Source organism: Nomascus leucogenys, chromosome 4 (genome assembly GCF_006542625.1).
Source record: "Nomascus leucogenys isolate Asia chromosome 4, Asia_NLE_v1, whole genome shotgun sequence".
Taxonomy (NCBI): Eukaryota; Metazoa; Chordata; class Mammalia; order Primates; family Hylobatidae; genus Nomascus; species Nomascus leucogenys.
The window spans coordinates 84,248,461-84,271,389 of record NC_044384.1 but is presented as its reverse complement, the minus strand read 5'-3'; the positions used below and the strand labels follow the sequence as shown (position 1 = coordinate 84,271,389).

General features: G+C 56.6%; 1 protein-coding gene across 28 annotated transcripts in view; it reads left to right on the top strand.

The window, feature by feature from the left end:
• The window catches only part of NRXN2 (neurexin 2), a 116,412-nt gene that overhangs the window by 59,899 nt on the left and 33,584 nt on the right, over window positions 1-22,929 (top strand). For 11 of the 28 annotated variants that reach the window (XM_030811088.1, XM_030811080.1, XM_030811079.1 and 8 more), the window contains 8 exons: window positions 1,523-1,909; window positions 2,128-2,331; window positions 8,911-8,937; window positions 10,481-10,609; window positions 11,006-11,387; window positions 12,005-12,195; window positions 13,734-13,907; window positions 14,303-14,422. In XM_030811088.1, coding sequence (XP_030666948.1) covers window positions 1,523-1,909; window positions 2,128-2,331; window positions 8,911-8,937; window positions 10,481-10,609; window positions 11,006-11,387; window positions 12,005-12,195; window positions 13,734-13,907; window positions 14,303-14,422 — 1,614 coding nt within the window. Of the gene's footprint in view, window positions 1-1,522; window positions 1,910-2,127; window positions 2,332-8,910; window positions 8,938-10,480; window positions 10,610-11,005; window positions 11,388-12,004; window positions 12,196-13,733; window positions 13,908-14,302; window positions 14,423-19,102; window positions 20,103-22,929 lie in introns of those variants that run through there. The other 17 variants (XM_030811076.1, XM_030811101.1, XM_030811087.1 and 14 more) reach the window with 4 other exon arrangements.

Here is a 22,929-nt window from a genome sequence, read left to right as displayed (position 1 = left end):
CCACCGTGCCCGGCCGCCGACCCCTTTTAAACAGTTCTTCCAAACTTAAAAAAGGACAGAGGAAGGAATTAAAAAATACAAGTAGAATAAAATTTCTAAGGTATAGGTTTCTGCAGCTTAAGGTCTCAGTAAAGGCTGTGGAACTCCCACCAGATCCCAAGTCTTTTTTCTAAGATAATCACCTCCTCCTCCTCCTTCCTCCTCCTCCTCCTCCTCCCTCCTCCTCCTCCTCCTCCCTCCTCCTCCTCCCTCCTCCTCCTCCTCCCTCCTCCTCCTCCCTCCTCCTCCTCCTCCCTCCTCCTCCTCCCTCCTCCTCCTCCTCCTCCTCCCTCCTCCTCCTCCTCCTCCTCTTCTTCTTCTTCTCCTTCTTCTCCCTTCTTCTCTTCTTTTTTGAGATGGAGTCTCGCTCTGTCTCCCAAGCTGGAGTGCAGTGGCATGATCTTGGCTCACTGCAGCCTCTGCCTCCCGGGTTTAAGTGATTCTCCTGCCTTAGTCTCCCGAGTAGCTGGGACTATAGGTTTGCACCACCACACCCAGCTAATTTTTTTTTTTTGGGAATTTTTTTTTTTTTTAGTAGAGATGGAGTTTCACCATGTTGGCCAGGCTGGTCTTGAACTCCTGACCTCAAGTGATCCATCCGCCTCGGCCTCCTAAAGTGCTGGGATTACAGGCGTGAACCACCATACCCAGCCAAGCACCCTCTACTTCTGAAGAACTCTTCTACCTAAAAATTCTGTGCCTACCTCCTTTCTCCTCACTGCTGTCCTGCCCTGCGGGCCCTGGAGCCAATCTGCTTGTGCACCTTGCTGGCCGCAGAGTGGGCTCTTGGCTGAGGGGTGGAGAGTGCAGGCTCTGAGTTTTTGCTGCTGGGACCGTACTTTGGCTGTGTTCCTTCCCCACTGTGGTGCTTTGGCACTGTTCCCCAGTCTCTGCAAGCCTCGTCTACCATTTCAAAATGGGATCGTAAAGGACCAATTTCGTAGAGTTATTATGAGACTTAAGTGATATAATATATTTAAAGTGCTAGGTGCCTGGCATCTAGTCATAAAAGCTCAATAAATGTTTGAGGGGGAAAAAAACTCCTTTGGATTAAAGATCTTTCAGGCCTTTCTGTTCCATAAGGTTCTCTGCTTCCGGTTCCCAGTCTAAGGAACTGGCTGGCAGGAATGACCCAGTGAATGATCCAACCCTTTCTGAGCTCAAGATTTGGGCATGCCCACTTCCTGCATATCCTCTGAGGACTTACTGAGGTGGGGAGGAGGGGTACGGACAGAGGCCCACAGCATTCTGCAGCTGGGCTGGGGCTGCGTCACAGGAGCCTGTGAGCCTGGGGGCCTTTGTCAAGCAGTTTTTGCAGTGAGTGAGGCCGGGCTTCCAGCCCAGGACTGCTGCTCGTCCTCCTGAGCCTGCTGCAGGGTACAAGGTGGAGGGGCCCACACAAGGTGGGGGCCTCCTTGGCAGAGTCAGGATGTCCCTTTCTGGCCTGTGGCTTTTCTCCATCCTGCCTTCCCTTGATTCCCAGGCTCCATCTCAGTGAATAGTCGCAGCACGCCGTTCTTGGCCACTGGGGACAGCGAGATTCTGGACCTGGAGAGTGAGCTGTACCTGGGCGGTCTCCCTGAGGGGGGCCGGGTGGACCTGCCCCTGCCCCCAGAGGTGTGGACAGCAGCACTCCGGGCAGGCTACGTGGGCTGTGTGCGGGACCTCTTCATAGATGGGCGTAGCCGAGACCTCCGGGGCCTGGCCGAGGCTCAGGGGGCTGTGGGCGTTGCCCCCTTTTGCTCCCGGGAGACGCTGAAGCAGTGTGCATCTGCCCCATGTCGCAATGGGGGCGTCTGTCGAGAAGGCTGGAACCGCTTCGTCTGTGACTGCATCGGGACCGGCTTTCTTGGGCGGGTCTGTGAGAGAGGTGAGGCTGGTCTTCATCCTAGGTGTCCCTGCTCCCTATCCCTGTGCTCCTCCTTCTCAGGGTGACTCCTACTTTCCATCCCTGTGCCACCTTCTCCTAGGGGAACCCCTCATAGACCTGCCCTAGGCTTCTCACCCTTGTAATGATTCTCTGTTCTTCTCCCTCCCCTGGCCTCTGCCTGTCTTCCCCTTCCCTCTTCCCCGACTCCTGTGGGGCAGAGGCCACGGTCCTGAGCTACGATGGCTCCATGTACATGAAGATCATGCTGCCTAACGCCATGCACACGGAGGCAGAGGATGTGTCCCTGCGTTTCATGTCCCAGCGGGCCTACGGACTCATGATGGCCACGACTTCCAGGGAGTCTGCCGACACCCTGCGCCTGGAGCTGGATGGGGGGCAGATGAAGCTCACTGTCAACCTCGGTAACCACCCTGCCCTGTGCTTCCTGACCCCTCACCTGGCCTTGTCTCTGACCCACACCTGCCTCTGTCTGGAGAAGCTGGTGGTGGCACCAGCAAGAGGTGCCCTCAGCAGAGTTTGGAGGTGGGGAGGTGCCAGCCTGGGTCAGAGACCCTGAGAGCTCTGTCCCCGGTGAGGACGCACAGTGTAGGGCGACATTCCATGCTAGATGACACTGTGAGGGGCAAGACCCAGAGTATCTGGGGTATGCTAACTGTCCTCCCAGGTCACTCATGTGGATCTTGGTAGCATCTGTCGTGCACACACACGGATGACACAGCTCATTTTTGGTCAATGGCTCATCCACTTGCTCATTCATTGGTTCATTCATTTGAGAAGCACTTTCTGATGCCTAGTGAGTGCTAAGCCTGAGCTCAGTGTGGTGGCAGATACAGAGATGAGGAAGGCCTGGTCCCTGCACGCAGCTGCCCCCCACTGTTTTGCTCAGTCTAAACAGCAGTCTGTGTGTTGGCGTGTGGAGGTGCATGTGTACACTGGACACACAGACGTGCCATCTTCCCGTTTCTAGTGCCATGGGCTTTCCCATTTGACCCTCATGGCTGTCCTGTGAAGACACTAGATCACCAAACAAGCATTACTGTCCATGTTTTATAGATTATGAAATTCATGTATTGACTTGCTCAACATCACAAAACTAGTGAAGGCAGAGGGAGGAGCCAGGACTCAACCTGGGCCATTTGCCTTAAAGTTCAGTGCTTTTCCCATTGCCTCGGACAGGGCTGCTGACCCTCCCCATCAGGCCACTCATGCTGACTCATGTCTCCACCCATGCCTAGGGTTGAGAGCAGGCCTTGACTCCACTTCACCTGGCGGTCCCTGGGGTGTCCATGAGGGCCAGACCATGAGCCTGTTAGGTTCTTCTCACGGGCTTCAGCTCTCCTAGTCAGGGCAAAAAGAAAACAGCAGGTTCACTCATTCAGCTATTTATGGGACACCACATAAATGCCAGATATGTTTCAAGCCAGGGGCTACAGCAGTGAATAAGCAGTCCCCACCCCTTTGGAGCTTTCAGAGCAGGGGAACCCTGGAAATGAGAGGTCCTAAGCTGTAAAGGCTGAGGTCAAATCTGTTCATTTCAGACTGGCCTCTAGAAGCTTATAAAGGTGTAGCACCAGCCGTATTGGAAGCTTGCAGGCCATCAGGGTCACCTGTTGTATCCTGGACCTAGAGGGGCAGTAGGGCTCTTCTGAGCAGGTTAGAATTCTCAACTGGAGAGAATACAGAGCTTTGACCGTTTTTTGTTTTTTTTTTTTTTTGAGATGGAGTCTCGCTCTTTCACCCCGGTTGGAGTGCAGTGGCGTGATCTGGGCTCACTGCAACCTCTGCCTCCCGGGTTCAAGTGATTCTCTGCCTCAGCCTCCTGAGTAGCTGGGATTACAGGCACCTGCCACCACGCCCGGCTAATTTTTGTATTTTCAGTAGAGATGGGGTTTCACCATCTTGGCCAGGCTGGTCTTGATCTCCTGGCCTCGTGATCCACCCGCCTCGGCCTCCAAAGTGCTGGGATTACAGGCTTGAGCCACTGCGCCCGGCCGAACTTTGAACTTTTAAATACTCATCTGGAGTCTCATCCTAACATTGGTCTCCAGGGCATTTGTGGGGCAGACTGTGGCCTTTGGGGGACCCATTGCCTTGTAAATATATTTATACTATGTTCTTTCCTTTTCCCCTTTTGGCCACCTGGCCTTTGTATTCCTAGGACAAAGATTTGCTGAGAGAGGTGGGGACTGGAGGTAGGGAGATATTCAGGTGGCCAGGGCCTCAGAGTTGTTTGAAGGGTTCCCCTCAGCTCTGTTTCTAACCACGATCACAGCCTGTAGAGCAGGTGGTGTGCAGCAGCTCTGCAGGGGAAAGCAGGCTGGGAGACACTGTAGTCAATGCTCCACAAGTCTGCACAATGCCCCCTTGCATCCCTGAAACTGTCACAAGAGGATAGCCCCAGCCAAGGACCCCATAAGTGGCTCTGTACTTCCAAGTCTGCCCAGATTTGTGTATCCAGTGTGAGTTCCCCCCCACTTTGCCTGGGCATATGTGTGTTGTCTGCATCTAAGCACGTGTCTCTGTGCTTGCTGGGGACACAGCAGGAAAAATCTGGGGCCTTGGATTTGCAGGGAAGGCAGAATAAGCGTTTCGCTTATTTGGACTGTCCTAGGCCCCTGGGAAGAAGATTGTGTCTCTTAAGATGAGACAGGAAACAATGTCCTTGGTCAGGAAAACCTATCCTATGGGCCCTTGGGACCCACCCTCTCCTCTCCATGGGCACACTTTTCTGTCTGTGCCACATAAGTGCTCAGAAGTCAGAGAACAAGGTGGCCTCTTGGAAGACACATCATGTTAAGAATAGGCTTCCCAGACTGACAGATAACAGGACTCTCCTCCCACCCATTTCTTAACCCTGGCTGTGCCCCCGTCCCCATCTGTAGACATGTATGTGCTGAGATGCCATCTCTAGCATGGCTCCTGACAATCCGTGACCAAAGGCTTGGTGCAAACGCATCTGTCTACAGATTCCTCCTGTGTAGGCACTGTGGACACGCAGGTGGTCCCTACCCAGCCACCAAGGCTTGGGTTGGGATGGGAAGAGTTCTGGGCTCGGGGCCTAACCTTGGTATCCTTTACTGTTGGGTAAGTCATTTCCCATCTCTGAGTCTCTCTCTCTTTTTTTTAATCTTTAAAATGGAGATAAGAATCTTCACTCTGCCTACGTCTGTGGTGGTTTTGAGGCTCAGATGGAAGAATGGGAATGAAACCATTGAAACCATTGTGCAGATGCAAGGCCCATAGTAGAGACTCACCCAGCCTTCTTGAAGGAAAACCGTATTGGAATAGAGACCTGAGTTTGGAGCCAGGCCTGGGGGCCACTTCCACGTAGCATGGACACACTGGAGTTGTCCTCTACTAGGTGTGCCCATGGGATCCCAGCTGTCAGTGCAGCTGATGGGAAGGAAGAGTGCAGTGTAAAGAATCTCTGAACCACAAGGCGTCACCTCCTTCAGCCTCCTGGCCCACGTGAATCACTTCAAGAGCCCGATTCCTGTCCCCCATTGCTTGCTCCCCAGGACTTGCAGGGCCTCACAGACCAGCAGCAACACCAAGGCCCCAGGCCTGGGCTGGACTCACTACTGGGGAACAGAGAGAAGCCTGGTGAGGCTTGGTCTCTGGCCTCATGATCTCATCCTGTAGAGAGGGAAGCTATTGCTCCAGGAGGCAGCTCTGTAGCTCCACAGCACTCAGTGGATTGAAGCAGACCCCGGGCTGGGCCTGAAGAGGGAGCAGAGGCTGCAGGTTAACACTAGGTGGGATCGCTTAGTGCTAGCCTCAAGAGATGGGATATTTGCTAGATAAGAGAGGGCCAAAAAGGCACTGCTGCCTCTTTCCAGGCAGAGGATCCTAAGGAACTTATCGTGCCTCCTGCTGCAGCTCCCCAGCCCCCACTATGTTTGCAAATACTGAGCAAGTTCCTTGAACTCTGCTGTCTGCAGTCCCTGAGTTGGGGAGTTGATCTCTGTCCCTAGAGGATGGTAGAGTCCCCTGGATTCTTTGCCCTATCCCAGCATGGACTGGGCCCCTCCCTGGAGGGGAGGAGAGGACCGGCCAGGCTGGGCACTGTCCTCTACTAGGTGTGCCCCTGGGGTCCCAGCTGTCAGTGCAGCTGACATGAAGGGTGTGGTGTAATTAAAGAATCTCTGAGCTGCAAGGGGGTTACCTCCTTCAGCATCCCTCCCCACCCCATGAATCACCCATACACTCTCCACCAGTGGGAGGCCTTTACCTCCCACCTCCAAGATCCATTCTGATCAGTGAGTGGTTCTTTCTTAGTGTCACCCTGCCCTTCTGAAATTCCCACTTATTGTGAAATTCCTATTAGTTCTGCCCCCTGGAATCAAGCAGAGAAATCTAACTCTTGTTCATGTTTTAAATCAGGCTAAATACACATTGTATCCCAAAGCCCTTTAATCCCTGGGGCCATGGGAGGGTACATTGCCTTTCCACTTGAGGCTGGTCAGTAATTATCAGGGGGGCTGCTGGGAGCCAGCTCTGAAGGAGGGCTATGACAGAGTGCATGCTGCCACTCTGTGATGTCACTTCTGAGACAGATGCCTGGGAGCCTTGGGCCCACTGTCTCCAACCCATAGGGCCTGGGTGGGGAAGGAACCCAGGTGAGGCAGGGCTGAGAAGCCAGTGTTCTTTCCCCTGAGTTCCTTTCCATGCAGACTGCTTTGTCTCACCTCCCCAACACATGTTCATACTACGACCCTGCTCTCTGTGTCCAGCCAGGGCCTTCGTGGGTCTGTGCCACCAAGACAACTCACTTCTGCCTATTCCCTGCACTTGAGGCACAGGTCACTAGTTAATAGGTTACTAGTTAGTGCCCCCTGAATTTTGGTGAATGTGTATGTTGAAGAGGCTGGGTTTCTCCTGCTCACTCTCAGTCTCTGGCTTTCTTCTGGTTGGGGCTGGCTTCCCTCTGGGTACCCATCTTCAAGTCGTTTGCTCTTGCAAACCCTACTGGAGCCTGTGTTTCTGAGGGTGGAGTCTCTGCAGGGGCGGGCCTGGAGCTGACACCTCTTCTCTGGACAGATGGACCCCCCATTCCTGGTGCTCCCTTGCTGGGGAAGGGGAAGAATCAAGCTCCTTCTTTGGGCCTTTTCCCCAGTAAGGGACCTGCTTGCCCATCCAGCCTCCCCTTTTTTCTTTTTTTGGACCCTTCATTGGTGAAGACTCTGCTGGCCCTGAGAGAGCCCCTGTGACCTGACTCCAGGGCCTGGCACCCTTCTACCCTCACCCTGACAGTCCTCCCCTTCCTCTTCTGTCCAGCCTCCCCTGTCCCCTCTGTGCAGCCGCTCCTTCCTCTGCTCCGTTTTCTTCCTCTTTTCTCTCTGCACTCTCTCTACCTCATTCCTCTCACTGAGACTTCTCACTTCCCTCTGTGTCTGCCCTTTGACTTTTCTCTGCTCCTCTGCTCCTCCCTTGGTGCCAGGCTGTGGCCCAGGGTCCTGGCTGCTCGCCTCCACTCTTCTGCTGCGGTTGACAACGCGTGTGGAGCTCAGCTGTACTGCCGAAGGGCCGTGGCTCTCAAAGCCACAGGGGCATCAGTTTACCTCCACTGCAGGAACCTTCAGGGGCCCAGGGGATGCCAGCTGCCCACCCCCTTTGCTTCCTGGGCTGTGGGGTAGGCAGAGCCTATTTGGGGTGGAGCGGCAGGAGGCCAGGGTATTGGGTCTGTCAATCGAGGGCCGGGAGACTGCCCCTCTCTGAAAGGCAAAGCCAATCCAGTGTCTACCTGCTGCCTACTTCCTGCTCGGGATCCTACTGTTATCCGTTCCCTCAGCTCACATGGAGGGAAGCTGAGGCATGGAAAGAAGTGCTTTGCCCAGGGTCACACAGTGAGTTAGTGAGTGTTAGGGTGGAGATGAGGACCCAGCTCCACTGCTTCCCCGTAAAGGATTTCTGCAGCTCCAGCCAGCCCCCTCCCTCGGGCTGAGTCAGGCTTGGCATTTGATGGAATGGTGCAGGCATCCTAAAGGCCTTAAATCTGGACTTCATAGGACCCTGGTCCACTGTTCCCTCTGCAAGACCTGACTGGCTCCCACCTTTGGGTGATGTGTCTAATCAGAGGGATGGCCAGAGGCTTCAGGGCCCTGGGCTGCTGGCTCTGTGTAGCCACATGGGGCCTTCCCAGTCCTGAAATCAGAGGATAGCAATGCCAGGACTGGGGCAGGGGCAGGAAACTTTGCTTATGGTGGCGACTTGTCCCCAACTGCTTTGTGTTCTCAGAGAAGTCATATTTTGGGGGCTGCACTGTCTCTATCTGTGAGGCCTTGGCTCCTCTGAGTAGGAAAGCAGGTTAATACTAGGTCCTCTTCAGGGTGAAGTACTCCCCTGATCTATCCCCAGTGGCAGCCTGGCATTTCCCAGGATAGGAAGGGGTGGAAGGAAGGTTCCTGTAGGGGTGGTGCTAGCCCCTGGGGCTTTGGGAGGTGTATGGCCTCGGGAAGGGGGCCCTGGGGCAGACCCCTCCATTTAGCTCAGAGCCCAGAGGGGAACAGGGAGTGACAAGTCACACCTGGGCTCTGAGGAGGGAGTCGTCCCAGAGCAGGGGATGCAGGGATTCTGGCTCTCCCCACCCATCTCCCTCCCAGAAACAGGGGAGATGTGGGGTTGGTCAAGCCCTCGGCCCCCATTGATCCCCTGTACGACTGGGATTCCCAAGGTGCCCGTCTCCCTTAGACACTAGAGGCCTGGTCCCCTCTAAGAAGGGGGCCACAAGCCCTCTTCCCATCATCTGACTGCCCTGCCTTCCAGCTCTGGGGAGGGTTGGAGCCCTCTTGGGGGCAGGAGGGACAGGGGTCCAACTGAGGAAGGGAAGAGGGCACCTGGGCACGCGTGGTCCCCGGAAAGTGGCCCTGGGGGGAACCCCGCCCGCAGACACCCCTCCCTGTGAAGGATGTAAAAAAAAAAAAAACTTGTTTTACCTTTTTGTCTCCCCTTCCCCTCTGCCCGCCCCATGGCCCCCCCAGACTGCCTGCGCGTCGGCTGCGCACCCAGTAAGTGGCTTCCCTCTTCTTCTGCAGAGACCCAAGGGGACTGGGATGCTGGACGCTGGGATTTAGGGAGGGAGGCTGGGAGGAAGAAAAGCCGTAATTGCTGGCTGGAATGGGGGTTGGGCCTTGAGTGTGGGGAGAGGTGCAGGCAGGAGGGTGAGGTTGGGTGGTTGTGGAAGGCAGGAGGGACCAAATGAAGCAGAGCCAAAGAGAGCTTGGGGAGGGCCTGCAGTCAGGATGTTCACTGGGTCTAGGAAGGGATAGACAAAGACACCCTTTGCCCAAGTCAGCAGGAGGGTGGGGAGGAGGTAGACGTCAAGGGCTGGGGCAGAGTCTTGGGTAGCACCTGTGGCGGGATATGCTGAGGTCCTACGGACTGGCAGGGAGGAGTCTGAGAGGGGCTGGAATAAGCTGCTGCATCTCCAGAATTGGCCACAAGGGGGAAGGCGAGAGATGCGGGAAAGAGGATGAGGGTGGGAAGGGAGCCCTCCTCAGCTACTGTGTCAGCTGGGGTGAGTTTCTGCCAAATGGGGGCTCCTTCTGTGGTGACAGTGAGGGCTCTCAGCAGGGGTGAGATGGAGAGTGAGCAGGTGGACATCTCTAGGCATCCCAGTGCGCCTGGGCTCAATGCTCTGTCTCAGGGTGTTTCTGCATGGTGTGGCTTGGGGTCACATGGGGGAGCACATGCATGTGGTAGGCCCAGGCAGAGAGACTGTGTGTGCTGGGTGCCCTGCTCTTCATGTGTGCATAGCATGCTGTGTGCGTGCTGGAGTGAGCACCGGGGGGGCCAGGGATGACCAGGGAGTGCTGCAAAGTCCAGCAGCATTTGAAAGATAAGTATGTTTTGTTTTAGACTCCGGAAGCTGATAATCCTGGTCTTGAGTAAATGGCCATAATTCCTAAGAAACAGAAACTTCCCCTCTCTGGCCATCCTGCATATTTATGGACAGTACGTGTGGTGGCGTGACCTGGTGTGTGACGTTAACCAGGCATGTGTATGTAGAAAGGTCCCATCGGGTCCCATTGTAGATGGAGGAGCTGGTGTCCATGTGGAGGCTGAAGCTGTGGGCTCGCATTTACATTTGTGTACTGTGTGAAGTTTTGAAAGTTTTAGGTCTGTGTTTATACACTGGGAATATAGCTTCTGGCCACACTCACTGAAGGCCCTTAGGAATCTGGGAGAAGAGTATGTTGGTCATAGGTGTGGGTGTCTGTGTGCAGGGCCTCAGGGTACAACTCCAGAGGCACCATTCACTTAGTATTCTATGTGCATGGCACCTCCTGAAGTCACACAAAGGGCAGTCCTGAGAGTGGATGTATGACTGGGGTGTAAAAGCTCTGCGTGTGCATGGACTCCAAGTGTGATGGGAGGCCATGAGTGTGTGTACTTGTATTCATGGGTGTGTTGTGTGGCCAGATATGAGCCACTGGTCATGTATGTGTTCATGTGTGGCATGTGCGGGGGTGGGGAGGCTGTCTGTGTGTCCAAGGTGATATAGGAAGTCACCTGTGAGCACGTATAGGTGCCCTACTCACTCCCCCCTTGGTGCCGCAGGTAAAGGCCCCGAGACGCTGTTTGCGGGGCACAAGCTCAATGACAATGAGTGGCACACGGTGAGGGTGGTCCGGCGTGGCAAGAGCCTGCAGCTGTCTGTGGACAACGTGACTGTGGAGGGTAGGTGGTCTGGGCCCAGGGAGGTGGACACATCTCCAGTGACCTATGCTTGGCCCTGTTCTATTTGGTGACCACTGCCTGGGCTGCCGTTCCTAGGGCAGTGTTCTGGTGAGCTGCCTCTGCCGTTTCTCCTTCAGGGGTGCAATGTTATGGGCATCTGGACCCCAAGAATGATTTAACTCCCTGTAGGCAGCATTCCCCTGGCAGCCTGTTGGCTCTTGACTGGCGAGTCCTGCCACTCCTCTTGGAGCTGTGCTGGCTGCTAGTGCCTAGCCGAGGACATCTCTGCTGATGTCACTCATGGGTGGCCCTCCTGTGGAGGGGAGGCTCCTGGGAACCCAAGCCCCAGCCCTGCCCCAAGCCATCCCCCTCATCTTGGTCTCCTGTCCTGAGCAGGACAGATGGCAGGAGCCCATACGCGGCTGGAGTTCCACAACATTGAGACGGGCATCATGACGGAGCGGCGGTTTATCTCCGTGGTGCCCTCCAACTTCATCGGGCATCTGAGTGGGCTGGTGTTCAATGGCCAGCCCTACATGGACCAGTGCAAGGATGGTGACATCACCTACTGTGAGCTCAATGCTCGCTTTGGCCTGCGTGCCATCGTGGCCGATCCCGTCACCTTCAAGAGTCGCAGCAGCTACCTGGCACTCGCCACGCTCCAAGCCTATGCTTCCATGCACCTCTTTTTCCAGTTCAAGACCACGGCCCCTGATGGACTTCTTCTGTTCAACTCGGGCAACGGCAATGACTTCATTGTCATCGAGCTGGTCAAGGGGTAAGGGGCTGGGCATTGCACTGCTGTCAAGGAGGTGGCCCCCTCCCCCTGCTGAACCACATACAGCTCCCCCGGCTACTGGCCGAGGTGTCTGATCCCCCCAGATCACAAGCCAAGATTCAGGTCCCTGACCATAAGTCAAGAGGCTCCCTCTTCAGCCAAGATGGAGAAGCACACCCTCTTCCACTGCTGACCCCCCAGCTGCTTCCTTGCCAGAGTTCCCTGTTATATCTGTTCTCTGTCCACTGTCACCTTCTCTACAGGCAGAAGTCAGTCTTGCCCCTCCATTGCCTTAGGGGACCCCACCCCAGAACAGCCCAGTCCCTGCCTCCAGAGGACCCTGCTGACCCACAAACCTCTCCCCTCTAGCTCCTCTTCTGAGCTTGTGTCACAAGAGCCAGCTCCTTGGTGGCCCTCCTTCCTTACATTCTCCCCATGACAGGACCTCACACCATTGCCCTCTTGCCATTGGTTTTGGTCTCTCTCCTCTGGGGTCTCCCTCTCAATCCCTTCTTCTCATGGCACCTAGGACCCCTGCCAGCCATAGCTCCTCCTCACCCCACCTTCCCAGCATCACCCCTGCCCTGACCCAGTGTCTCTTCCCTACTGTGGGGCAGGTACATCCACTACGTGTTTGACCTGGGGAATGGCCCGTCATTGATGAAGGGGAACTCAGACAAACCAGTCAATGACAACCAGTGGCACAACGTGGTGGTGTCCAGGGACCCAGGCAACGTGCATACGCTCAAGATTGACTCCCGCACTGTCACGCAGCACTCCAATGGCGCCCGAAACCTCGATCTCAAAGGTGGGGCTGGGCCCTCTGGAGAAGGCCTGGCCCTAGCCCAGATACCCCTCACCCCAGCGAGATCACCCCATTCCTGCGATGCTGCTTCCCTCGGTTCCCTGCCTCCAGTTTCCACCTCTCTTTCTCTGTCTCCGCTATGTCCAGCCTGACATTTTCCTGTCCAAGTTCTGCTTGGCTCTCTTGTGAGTCTGCATCTCACCACTGAAAGCCTGGTTGCAGGATGCGTCTCACAGGGTGCTTGGTGGCCTCATTCCAGAGCTAGGAGTAGGTAGCCCAGGCCCTCCAAGGACCTCCTGGGCCTCCAAGGTTGAGAAGCCTGTGTTGGTTGAGGGCTGGAGTGAGAGTAGGGAGCTTAGCATCCTCCTGGGTGAGGTAGACGCTATGGGGCAGAGGACGTAGCAGGAGCTAGAGTCCCTGAGTCACCTGTCTTGGGCATTGGCTGGGCTAGCTTGGAGACATTTTGGACCTAGGCTTCCCTGGTGTGCTCAGGGTCACATCAGGGTGCCACATTCCCCAAGGCCTCTTCAGTGGTCATTGAAGCAGTCATTGCCTGCCCCCAGAATGGGTGACTGAGAGATCAGGGAAGAGGAGGGTGAGCTAAGGCCTGAGCATTGGGACAGGAAAGATGCGGCTTTTCCAGAGCCTACTGAGGGCAATGTGATCTACCTTCTTGCACATGCCCAAAGCAGCCATCAGCCCCATAGGAACTCCTGGGCATCAGCCTGCCTCAAACTGTCAGAGCTTGGGGAGGGTCCTCAGAGACCATGGAACTAATTGCCCCACTCCCCCAGATCTGAGATCTGTCAGATCTCTTGACATAGTGCTGTGAATTCCCCTTGCTCTCAGAAGGGGGCGATGTGTCACAGATAATCCAAAGTGGCAGCAAACCCAGGGGTTATCTTGGCGGGTCTTGTGTTGTACTGAGCCGGTAGCCAGGGCAGCAGACCTACCAGTGTCTTGACTGAAGCTCGGCTGTGGGCTGGCTAGGGCTTCCAGGGATTCCAGGGAGTTAGGCTCTGTGGCAGGGGATCAGGTGTTGCAGAGGCGAACTTCCTAGAGTCCCAAGGCCAAGCCCTAGTTGTTGGGGGAAGGGAGCTGGGCTTTGAACTCCCTAGGAGAGAGCCCAACAGTTGGGAAAGGCTTGAAGGACTTCTGGGAATGGGAAACTTTGGGAGGGAGGGAATGGGGGTGGAGGGGATCGGGCTGCGCATCTATGAAAGGCCCTGATTACGGGCCGGAACTGGAATCAAATGTGTGGGAGAGAGCACAGAGCAGGTTCCTCCAGCTGTCCCCCAGCCCCCACTCTCCCAGGCATCTGGGCTTCTCTGGGAGGGGAGCAGGCAGATGGCAAAGTGGAGAAGGAAGAAGTGTGTGGTGGGGTGCGGGTTGTGCAGGTCTCTGGATCTCTGTCAGGGACCTGGAATCTGGGAAGGAACACAGACAGCCTGAGAGGGGTGGGAGGACCTGACAGCCAGATGCCATTGTCTTGGGAGGGGAATGGGGACCTGGATGCCTTGGTTGACCCATTCCCTTTGCAGGGGAGTTGTACATTGGCGGTCTGAGCAAGAATATGTTCAGCAACCTGCCCAAGCTGGTGGCCTCCCGGGATGGCTTTCAGGGCTGCCTGGCCTCAGTGGACCTCAACGGACGTCTCCCAGACCTCATCGCCGACGCCCTGCACCGCATTGGGCAGGTGGAGAGGGGCTGTGATGGTGAGTGGAGAGTGGAGGAGTGAGGCATGGCCCTACTGGCTACAGGATGGCCAGCTGCAGAGGCAGACCAGGGCAGGTAGCCTCTGCTCTGCAAACGGGCCTTCCTTCTCAGGCCTTATGGGAGCTTGCCCCCACAGTTCTGGGGCAGGGATACAGGTGTGTGAAGGGTCACTTGCCCTCCCTGTTGTCTCACACCCTGGCCCCTTGTCACAGTCCAAGGCCAAGCCTAGCAGACCTGACCCCTCTGCCCCAATCCCTCTCATCAGTACTTGGCCCTTTCAGCCAGGCAGAGCTCAGAGTAGGACCTCTCTGCCTGGCTCTGAAGCTTCCGCACCTCCTGGGGAGAGAGGAGGCTTGGCTGAGCCAGGGGTGTTCCTTTCTCTTGCCCCTTCCAGGCCCCAGCACCACCTGCACTGAAGAGTCCTGTGCCAACCAGGGCGTCTGCTTGCAGCAGTGGGATGGCTTCACCTGCGACTGCACCATGACTTCCTATGGAGGCCCTGTCTGCAATGATCGTGAGTGCCTGGGAGGGCTGGGGGCGGTTTGGGGGGACCAGGGTCCATTCCCAGCCATAGGGGCTGCCAGGGAGGAAACAGGGCCTCTGAGCATTCAGGAGCTGAGCTGCTTGCTTCCTTCTCATCCCTTGTCTGCAGAGTCCCAGGGGAGCTGTGGCCTGCTGTCCCCTCATAGGGTCTTTCTCCTAGGGCTGTGCAGGATTGCTGCTGCCTGAAGCTCTGGGGGAACCCACTGATAGATGGCCTCTCCTCCTTGTTCTCAGCTGGTGGGACCCTGCTCCCTTCACCCAAAACCAAAGGTGTTGGCCTCAGTGGGGTGAACTTGCTGCTGTCCTGTGTGGTTTTGGTGATGGCCTTACATGTACTTGTATCTCACACAGACACACTATTGCACAGGGAGGGGGGCTGTTAACAACCTGCACCCCATTTGGTGCCCTCAGGGCATGAAGTGGGAATCTATTTCCTGCTGAGAGCAGGACCACACCCCAGAGGACAGGCTCTGGAGGCTTCCAGGAGGCCAGGCTGCTGGACAGCTGGTTTCCCTGAATGGGCTCCTCTTTCTTCCCTAATAATCCCAGCTGCAGTTTGTCCCCTTGAGCCACAAGGTCACTCCCTACTGTCTTCGCTTGGTTCTTTTCCTCCTAGGCTGGACATTTGATTGCCAACTTGCATTCTGTTTGAGGCCCCTCCCCAGAGAGGGCAGGTTCAGCAGCAGCTCCTAGTCCTTAGCGGTTGGTGGCCTACAGCTGGTTAGAGCCATGCAGAGGGAGGGCAGCTGAGGCAGGAATGGCGGGGAGGCAACCTTCTACTCTGTGGGGTAGCTTTGGCATTTCCCTTGGATGATTGGGCTGGAGTGGGTGGGCAGAGTGCACCCCCCTCAGCATTGCTTGAATCATCTTCCCTGGGGTCCTGCTGAGAGACCAAGCAGAAAAGTCAGCTGCCTGGGAAGAAACACACACATGCACACACACACACACATACACACACACACACACACACACAATGGAGCGTCTCCATTTTACAGACATGGAATACGGCTGGAGAGGGACAGTCGATTTCTGGAGGTAGTTCATAGCAGATTTGGGGTGAGACTCCGGTCAGTGTCTTTGCCTCCATACCACGCTGCGGGACCTGCATCACCTAGGCATGAGTCCTGAGTTTCTTACAGGAGAAAACTACTGGGTCCAGGAGCTCTTGGGTGGTGTTAGTTTTTCTTTCCCCTTTGAAAAAAATGTCTACCCCATCTCCTTCAGTGCTTTCCTTGTGTTCTTAGGCATGTCCAGCCCTTGGGTACCACCACATCCCCACTCTGTCTCGCAAGATTTTCCTCACTTGACCTGCTGCTCTCTGTGCCTTCCAAAGCCTCCAGACAATGGCCAGCTGAGGGTGTTCCAGCCCTGACTGCCAAGGCATGGAGACCTGGCTGTGGCTGGATCTCTTCCCCTCCAGCTAACTCAGTTTTGCACAGATCTGGAGATGATAGTAACTTCGTTGCTTAATAGTAACACTCCCCACTAATAGTTTCATGTTTTGCTGCTTACAAGGCCCTTTTAATTTGATCCTCAGAGAAGGCAGTGGGCTTTGTGTTTAACTGATAAGGAAACCCAGACCTCAGTAAGAGGCAGTTACTCACCCCAAGTCACAGAGGGTTGATGATAGAGCTTGGCTGGAACTTAGGTGCGCCTGACTGTTTGTCACTCCCTGCTGCTCATTTAGTCCCCCCGGGGGGGGGGGTGGTGGTGGTACCCATGGTGGGCACCTCTTGCCTGGGGTGGAAGAAATCAGGATCACGAAGCGCTGCTGCCCGTCGCCACTGCTTCACTCCCACACAGCGGAGCCTTCTGGAAAGGGGGCATGAGATGGATGGGAAGTGGGGGTTGTACCACCTTTCAGCAGGGATGGGAAGAGCAACTTCTTTGGGTTCCAGGCTGGTGGGAGGGAGGGAGAATTGGGGCTGGGGAGCAGGGCGCATCTTGGGAGGCGTCACCATCCCCAAGCACTGGTCTCTGCAAAGCTGTGGAGCTAAGACAAGGTGGGTGCAACCTGGGGGCCACACAGGGCTCAGTGTGCTGCTGCTCTGAGCTCTGGCTCTGGGGTAGTGCTGAGATCTCTGCCCCTGGAGGGCAGGGCAGGAATCTTGGGAGTGGGGCCCAATCCTCTCTTCTCCCAGGGCTACTCCTCCTTCCTAGCTTGTCTCTGGTTTTTCATGCTCTCTTTCTATGGCACGTCTTCTTGGGGCCCTGTGTTGTACAAGGTCAGGCAGGAACCCAGCAGAGAGACCTGTTCAGTTAGCTCTGCTTTCATCCGTGGGAGGCCCTGGGGGCGCAGGCAGGCCCTGGTTTCAAGAGAGGAAGGAGGGTGGAAATGGCAAAGGTGGAAGGAGCAGGGCCTGTCCTCTGAAGGGTGGGGCTGGGGGGTGGAGCTGTCTGGTGGAGGAGAGAATAGGGTGAGGAGAGGTCACAACTTCAGAACAACTTTTCCCCACTTACCACCTCAATTTCTCCATCTGTGACATGGGGACTACTCCTGGGGGTGCAGGGGACTTTGTGTTCCTTTAAGGCTTATGAGTGTCTGCTCTGGGAAGACAGGAGAGAAAAGATGAGATGGACGAAATTGGACAGCAAATGAAAAAGAGAATATGAAATGAGAAAGGGTAGCTAAAAAGAGACTCTTCCCAGGGCTGAGATTTGGGACCGAGGTGTTCCCATCAGGCCTGCTTGCTCCTCTGGTTTTCAGAGCCTGTCTCCTGCCTCTCCCAGGCGGTCAATTCCTTACCATCTCTGCTTCCCTGTCTCTGTTCATCTCTGCGGCCTCTATTGATCTCTTGCATACCTCTGTCTCTCCCTTCTTTTTTACCCTCTATGTCTCCTCCTCCCTTCTCAGCCTTGGCCCCCCCATCTCTCTCCAGTTCCCACTCACTGGTATTGATTGGTCTCTAGGCGGTTTCCCTTCCTTTTCTCTCGCCACCGGTTTCTCCCTCCCTCCCTGTGGGACCATAAATTTTCTGCCTGCTCAGAGCTGTGTCAGTCTATATTCCAGATCCAGGGGCCCCAGAACGGGATAGAGAGGGCAGGAGGACGTGGCCTCTGGGGGCCCCAGCCCTGCTCCTGGCGTGCAGTCTCTCCTTCAGCACTGCACGGCTCGGGGCCCTGCACCACCGGAAGCCTCCTCTGGGTGCCTCTGAGGACTGCCTTCTTCACTTCTAAAGGCCTGGGGGCCAAATCCAGCCCTGGCATGTAGTAGGATGGAGGACTGGCAGCAGCACTAGGGAGATGTCCTGGGTCCTGACTGCATCCTGGACCTGGGGGTGGCACATGGGGCTCGTGGTGACAGTTTTTGCTCCCAAATGGAGTTCAGAATCAATAAACAGGAGCCAGCTCTCTGCAGCCCCTCCCAGCCTCCTCTCTCCCAGCTCTCCCCTTTCTCACTTCACCCACCCCTGCCTCCTGTCCTTTCCTTACCCAGCCCTCCTCCTCACTCTGCTGCACTGTTTCTTCAGCTCCTCCAGGTGCCCTATCCACCTCTCTCCTCCTTTCCCTCCTCCTCTACCCTCTGCCTTCCCACTCTCTCCCCTGTCCGAGCAGGTTGGTGCATACGACCGGGTGACGACCAGGTGACAGGAAAGGAGTCTCTTTGTGCTTACCTCTGGGGTCACAGGTGCTTTCCAGAGCGTCCAAAAGTTTGGGGGACAGATCCCAATTGGAGGGCATCCTGAAGGAGAAGTGGTTTCCTCAGCTTGACATAGGTGGCCCAGGAAGGGTTTTGTCCTAAATGGGACACTCAGTGGGCAGGTGTCCTCTAGATACCCCCATGGAGGGAGAGGTTGGAGCTGGGGGAGGGGCAGTGGGAGTGGAGAGGAAGGATTGGAGGAGTCCAGGAGAGGCTTGTGCAGGGGGCTGGGGGAGCAGCTTTTTGGGGAGGTGGTGGGGAGTTGTACATGTGTGGCATATCTTACTCCTGAGTACCTCGAAGGCTCTGGGTGCACTATATGCTGTGGATCCTATTTTGGAGGGTGAGCTTGGGGGGCAGGGATGTCTGTGTGTGTGTTGGCCATTCATGTCCTGTGATCAAACGTGTGTGTGCACGCATGTATGCCCCGTGAGCATGTGTATATGCTCCCCTGAGAATGAGTTGGTGTGCCAGTGTCTGTGAGCACATGCATGCATGTATGTGTCTGAGCCTGTGTGCCTACCCGCACACTGTGCCCGTATGGGCACGTGGATGTCTCCATACCCAAGCCGATACACATCTCAGTGTGCACGTGCGTTGCGAGGGGTGCGTGCAGAGGTGGCCGCGGCGGCATCTCAGCAGGCTGTGCCAGAGAGCATTATTGGGGTTCATCCAGGTGGGGTGGTTAGGGAGGAAGAAAGTGGCCTCTCTTGTTAGCCTCAATCCCGTTCCATTATTCAGCAGGGTCCCTTTTCCAGGAGGGGGGTGCAGGAGGAGCGCGCGCGTCCAGGCGCGGGGGAGGGGCGGGCGCGCGCAGAGGAGAGGCGAGCGCCGAGCGGGCTAGCCAGGTGCCGCACGGCTGAGCTGCCCAGCGCCGCCCGCAGATCGGGAGCCGCTCTGGTCCCTCCGCCCTGCCCCCTCCTCCTCCCGCGCTTCCCCTCCCCTCTCCGCTCTCCTCCTTCCCTCCCTCCCTTCCTCTCTCCCTCTCTCCCTCCCTCCCTCTCCTTTCCAGCCCTCTCAGCCTCTGCAGCAACACTTCGCTGCTTCCATCTCTCCACCGGAATCTCGCAGGCTCGCGCCTTGCCTCGGCTCAGCCCCGCTCCCCTCCTCTCCTATCCCCTCCTCTCCTATCCCTTCTTCCCCCCATCACCCGGATTTGCTTCCCTTCCCCCTTCTCCCGCCCCCCCTCCCCCGGCCGCTCCCTCCTTTCCCCCGGCCTCCGTCGGGCGGCAGCGGCAGCAGCGGCGCGGCCGGCCCCAGTCGCCGTCGGTCTCCCGCTTTCGGGGGAACCAGGCCTCCGTCCCTCTTCTCTCCTCCAGCCCGCACCGCCCCCCTCCCCGGCTCGGTTTTTCCGCAGGATTTCCCTCGCTCTCCCCTCCCTGCTTGGCCCCCGCGCTCCCCTCCCTCTCCACTCGGCACCATGCCCCCTCCCCCGGGCGCTCCCCCGGGTTTCTGACGGCCCTCTGCGCCGCTCCGACCCCGCCGGGATGCAGAGAGACCCCTAGCTCCTCGCGATGGACCCAGGCATCCTGGACCTTGGCGTTGCCGCTCCGCGGACCCCCGATTTCCCGGCGGGATCCAGTTGATTTTGTTGGCTCCGGACCGAGGCTTGGGCCCTGGTTTACCTCCGCTTCATCCCTACCCCGCTTCCGGAGCTCGGAGCCGGAGGGGGGCTTCGCGGGGCTGCGCAGCCCCGCGTCCCCGCCCCCGGCCATGGGGCTGTGAGGCGGTCGCCCCCGGGCCGAAATGCCCCCAGGGGGGAGCGGGCCGGGGGGGTGCCCGCGCCGCCCCCCGGCCCTGGCTGGGCCCCTGCCGCCGCCGCCACCGCCGCCGCCGCCACCTCTGCTGCCGCTGTTGCCGCTGTTGCTGCTGCTGCTGCTGGGGGCGGCCGAAGGGGCCCGGGTCTCCTCCAGCCTCAGCACCACCCACCACGTCCACCACTTCCACAGCAAGCACGGCACCGTGCCCATCGCCATCAACCGCATGCCCTTCCTCACCCGCGGCGGCCACGGTAAGTGGCACTGTAGATGCCGGCCACCCGGTTGGCCCGGGGGCGGGGGGCACTTCCCGTGTGCGCAGCTGGGCCCCCGCGGGCCCCACCCCAGCTGTGCACGCCGAGCCCGGCCCCTCTGCTTTGCGTCCCGGAGCCCCTTCACCTCCAATCTCCAGCTCCCATCATCTCAGCCCCACCCTTGCCTCCATCTCTCCTCTCCCCCATCACCCTCATCTCTGTCTTCAGCACTTTGCTTCCTGGCCTCACCTAAACCTGCTTACCCCTAGGTCTGGTTCATTATCTCCTTCTACTTCCTTACCCTCGCCTCCTTGTCTGTCCTTTCATCCTTTCCGTGCAGCTCTGCCTTCCATTTCTCTTCCACATCACCTCCTCCATCTCGGCCCCTTATCATCTCTCCATCTGTCTTGCCTCCACCTCTGCCTCACCCTCACCCTTCCATCGCTGGTCTGTCATCTCTCCCCCTTCACCTCCCTCCCACCTCTGTCACAACTGTCATCTCTGCCTCTGACATGTCTCTTCCTCCTTGACCTCTTCATGTATGTCTCTGTTTTACCTCCATCCCTCCAGCAACCTTCCTTTCTTTTCCCATGACTGGCCTTCCATCACTTCCCAACTCACTCCATTGTCCCGCCATTCTCCCATCCTTGTTCCCCTAATCTCTAGTGTCTCCCCTCCATGTCCCCTCATCTCTGCTCTGTCTCTACCTCTGACCCCCAGCATCTCACCTCTGTAGGCCCAGCACTTCCCGTTTCCAGGCTTCCCCTCCTTTGTCAGTCCTCTATCGCTGTCCACTTACAATCACCTCCTATCTCTGCCCCTCATAACCATCTATCGAAAACTTCACCTTCCTTCTCAGACCCCATCACCTTCTCATTTCCATCCTCCCTCAGCCCCATCTCAGGCCCCCCATCCCTTCATATCTTAGACACCTAAGATTCTCTGCATGCCATCTCTTCTCACTTCTGTACCTGTCATCTTCCATCTCTGTCCTCCATACTCTGTGCCCCCATCACTCCCAAGCTCTGTCCTCCCCATTATCTTCTACATCTGGCCCTCTTCACATTTTATTTCATCTCATGTCAGCCCCATCACTTTCCACCTCAGTCCTTCCACATTCCCTCTCAGGGCTTCTGTCACTTGCATCCCAGGGACCTCCTCACCTCCCACTTTAGTCTACTCATCACTTCCCATCTCTGCACCTTGTCATTACCTTTCAGAGGGTAGCCCCATTACCTCTATCTCTGTACCTCTCTCACCTCCCATTTCTGTGCCTCCATCCCATCCCATCCTATCCCATCTCATCCCATCCCTGTGCTCCCAACACCTCACATACCTGTCCTCCTATCCATGTCCTCTCCCCTCTGTGCCCGTCTCTCCTCACCTTCCATGTCCATCACCTCCCATCGGGGTTCTCTGACACCTCCATGCTCCCATTCCCTCTCATCGCTGTGCCTTCATCAGTTCTCGCTTTGTAGCCAGGTGGCCTCCCATTTCTGCACTTCTCTCCCTTCCTATCCTTGTACCCTCATCACTTCCTGTTTCTGTCTGTCCATCCCCTCTCATTCTTTACTCCATTTTTGTTCCTCCATCATCTTCCATTCCTGTATTTTCACCTTTCCCATCTGTGCCCCTGTTGCCTCCCCATTCTTGCTCCATGCCAGTCCCTCTTTGCTTCCCAATCCTGCCACCGTATCACCTCCAATCTTTCTGCTCATTTGCTTGTCTTCTTCCTTTTCTCCTACTTTATTTTTATCTCCCTTTTCATGCTTCTGTTTTCTCTTCATCCAATTTCCCTGGAGCACTCCTTCAAACTCTTTCCTCCATTCTTTTATTCTCTCATCCCCAATACAGTTTGCCTCATCTTATCTGTCCCACCTGGCTCCTCTCAGGCAACACTCTTCGGTTTCCTTCTCTTCTTCCATGACCCCACCCAACCCCTTGCTCCTGGACCTTAACTCCCTCCCCCTCCCCAGGAACTCTTTGGCTCTTTGTTACCTTCCTTCCCCTTTCATTGTCTCCTTCTGGCTCCCTTGAGGCCCAATGTTGCCCCCAAAGGTGCCCAGATAGGCCATGATCTTTCTGGGCAGTGAGGCAAAGCATGAAGGAGTCAGATAGGTAAAGGAAGTCAGGGATACTGGGGAGCTTTGCAGGATGAAGAGAGTGTGGAAGAGGAAGGTGTAGGAGAGAGGAACTGGCTGAGGGACCCTGAGCAGGTAGGAAGGAGGGCCTGGGAGCCAGAGTGCCCAAGGAAGATTCTGTGAAGGAGCAAAAGCTGGACAGAGGGAATGAAAGTGGCCAGAAGAGTATGGAGGACAGGGTATGGAATGTCGGCCTTAGGATCACCTCAGAGACAGCCACCCCTTTGCTGTGCAGAGGAGAAAGAGGACCAGTGCCTAGTGGAAACAGGAAGAGCCATCTGGAGGGTGCTCCAGGATGGTGATAGAAGGGGGTGGGAGGTGTGGGGGAGGAGCCTGTGAAGGGTGGGGCAGCTGAGAGGAAGGACGAGGGCCCAAGGAAAGGAGGAGAAGGGATGAGGCCACCTCTCCTGGCTGAACCCCACCTTTGCTCCCATTAACCATTAACCATGGTGGGAGAGGTGAAAAGACAGGCTCTTCTTGGGACCCTACCCTTAGCTAGAGGACCAGGCCAGCTCAGGAGGCCTTTCCAGGCCAGGCTTCCTCTCTGCCCAGTGTCTCCCTAGCATTCCCAGTGGGAGGCAGCCTCTCTCCTTTCTGCACCAGCTTCTCCACTTGCCTCCACAGGGTCTCACTGTGTTTCTACTTGCCTTCTCTCCTCTCTTCTCTTCACACCATCTCCCATTTAC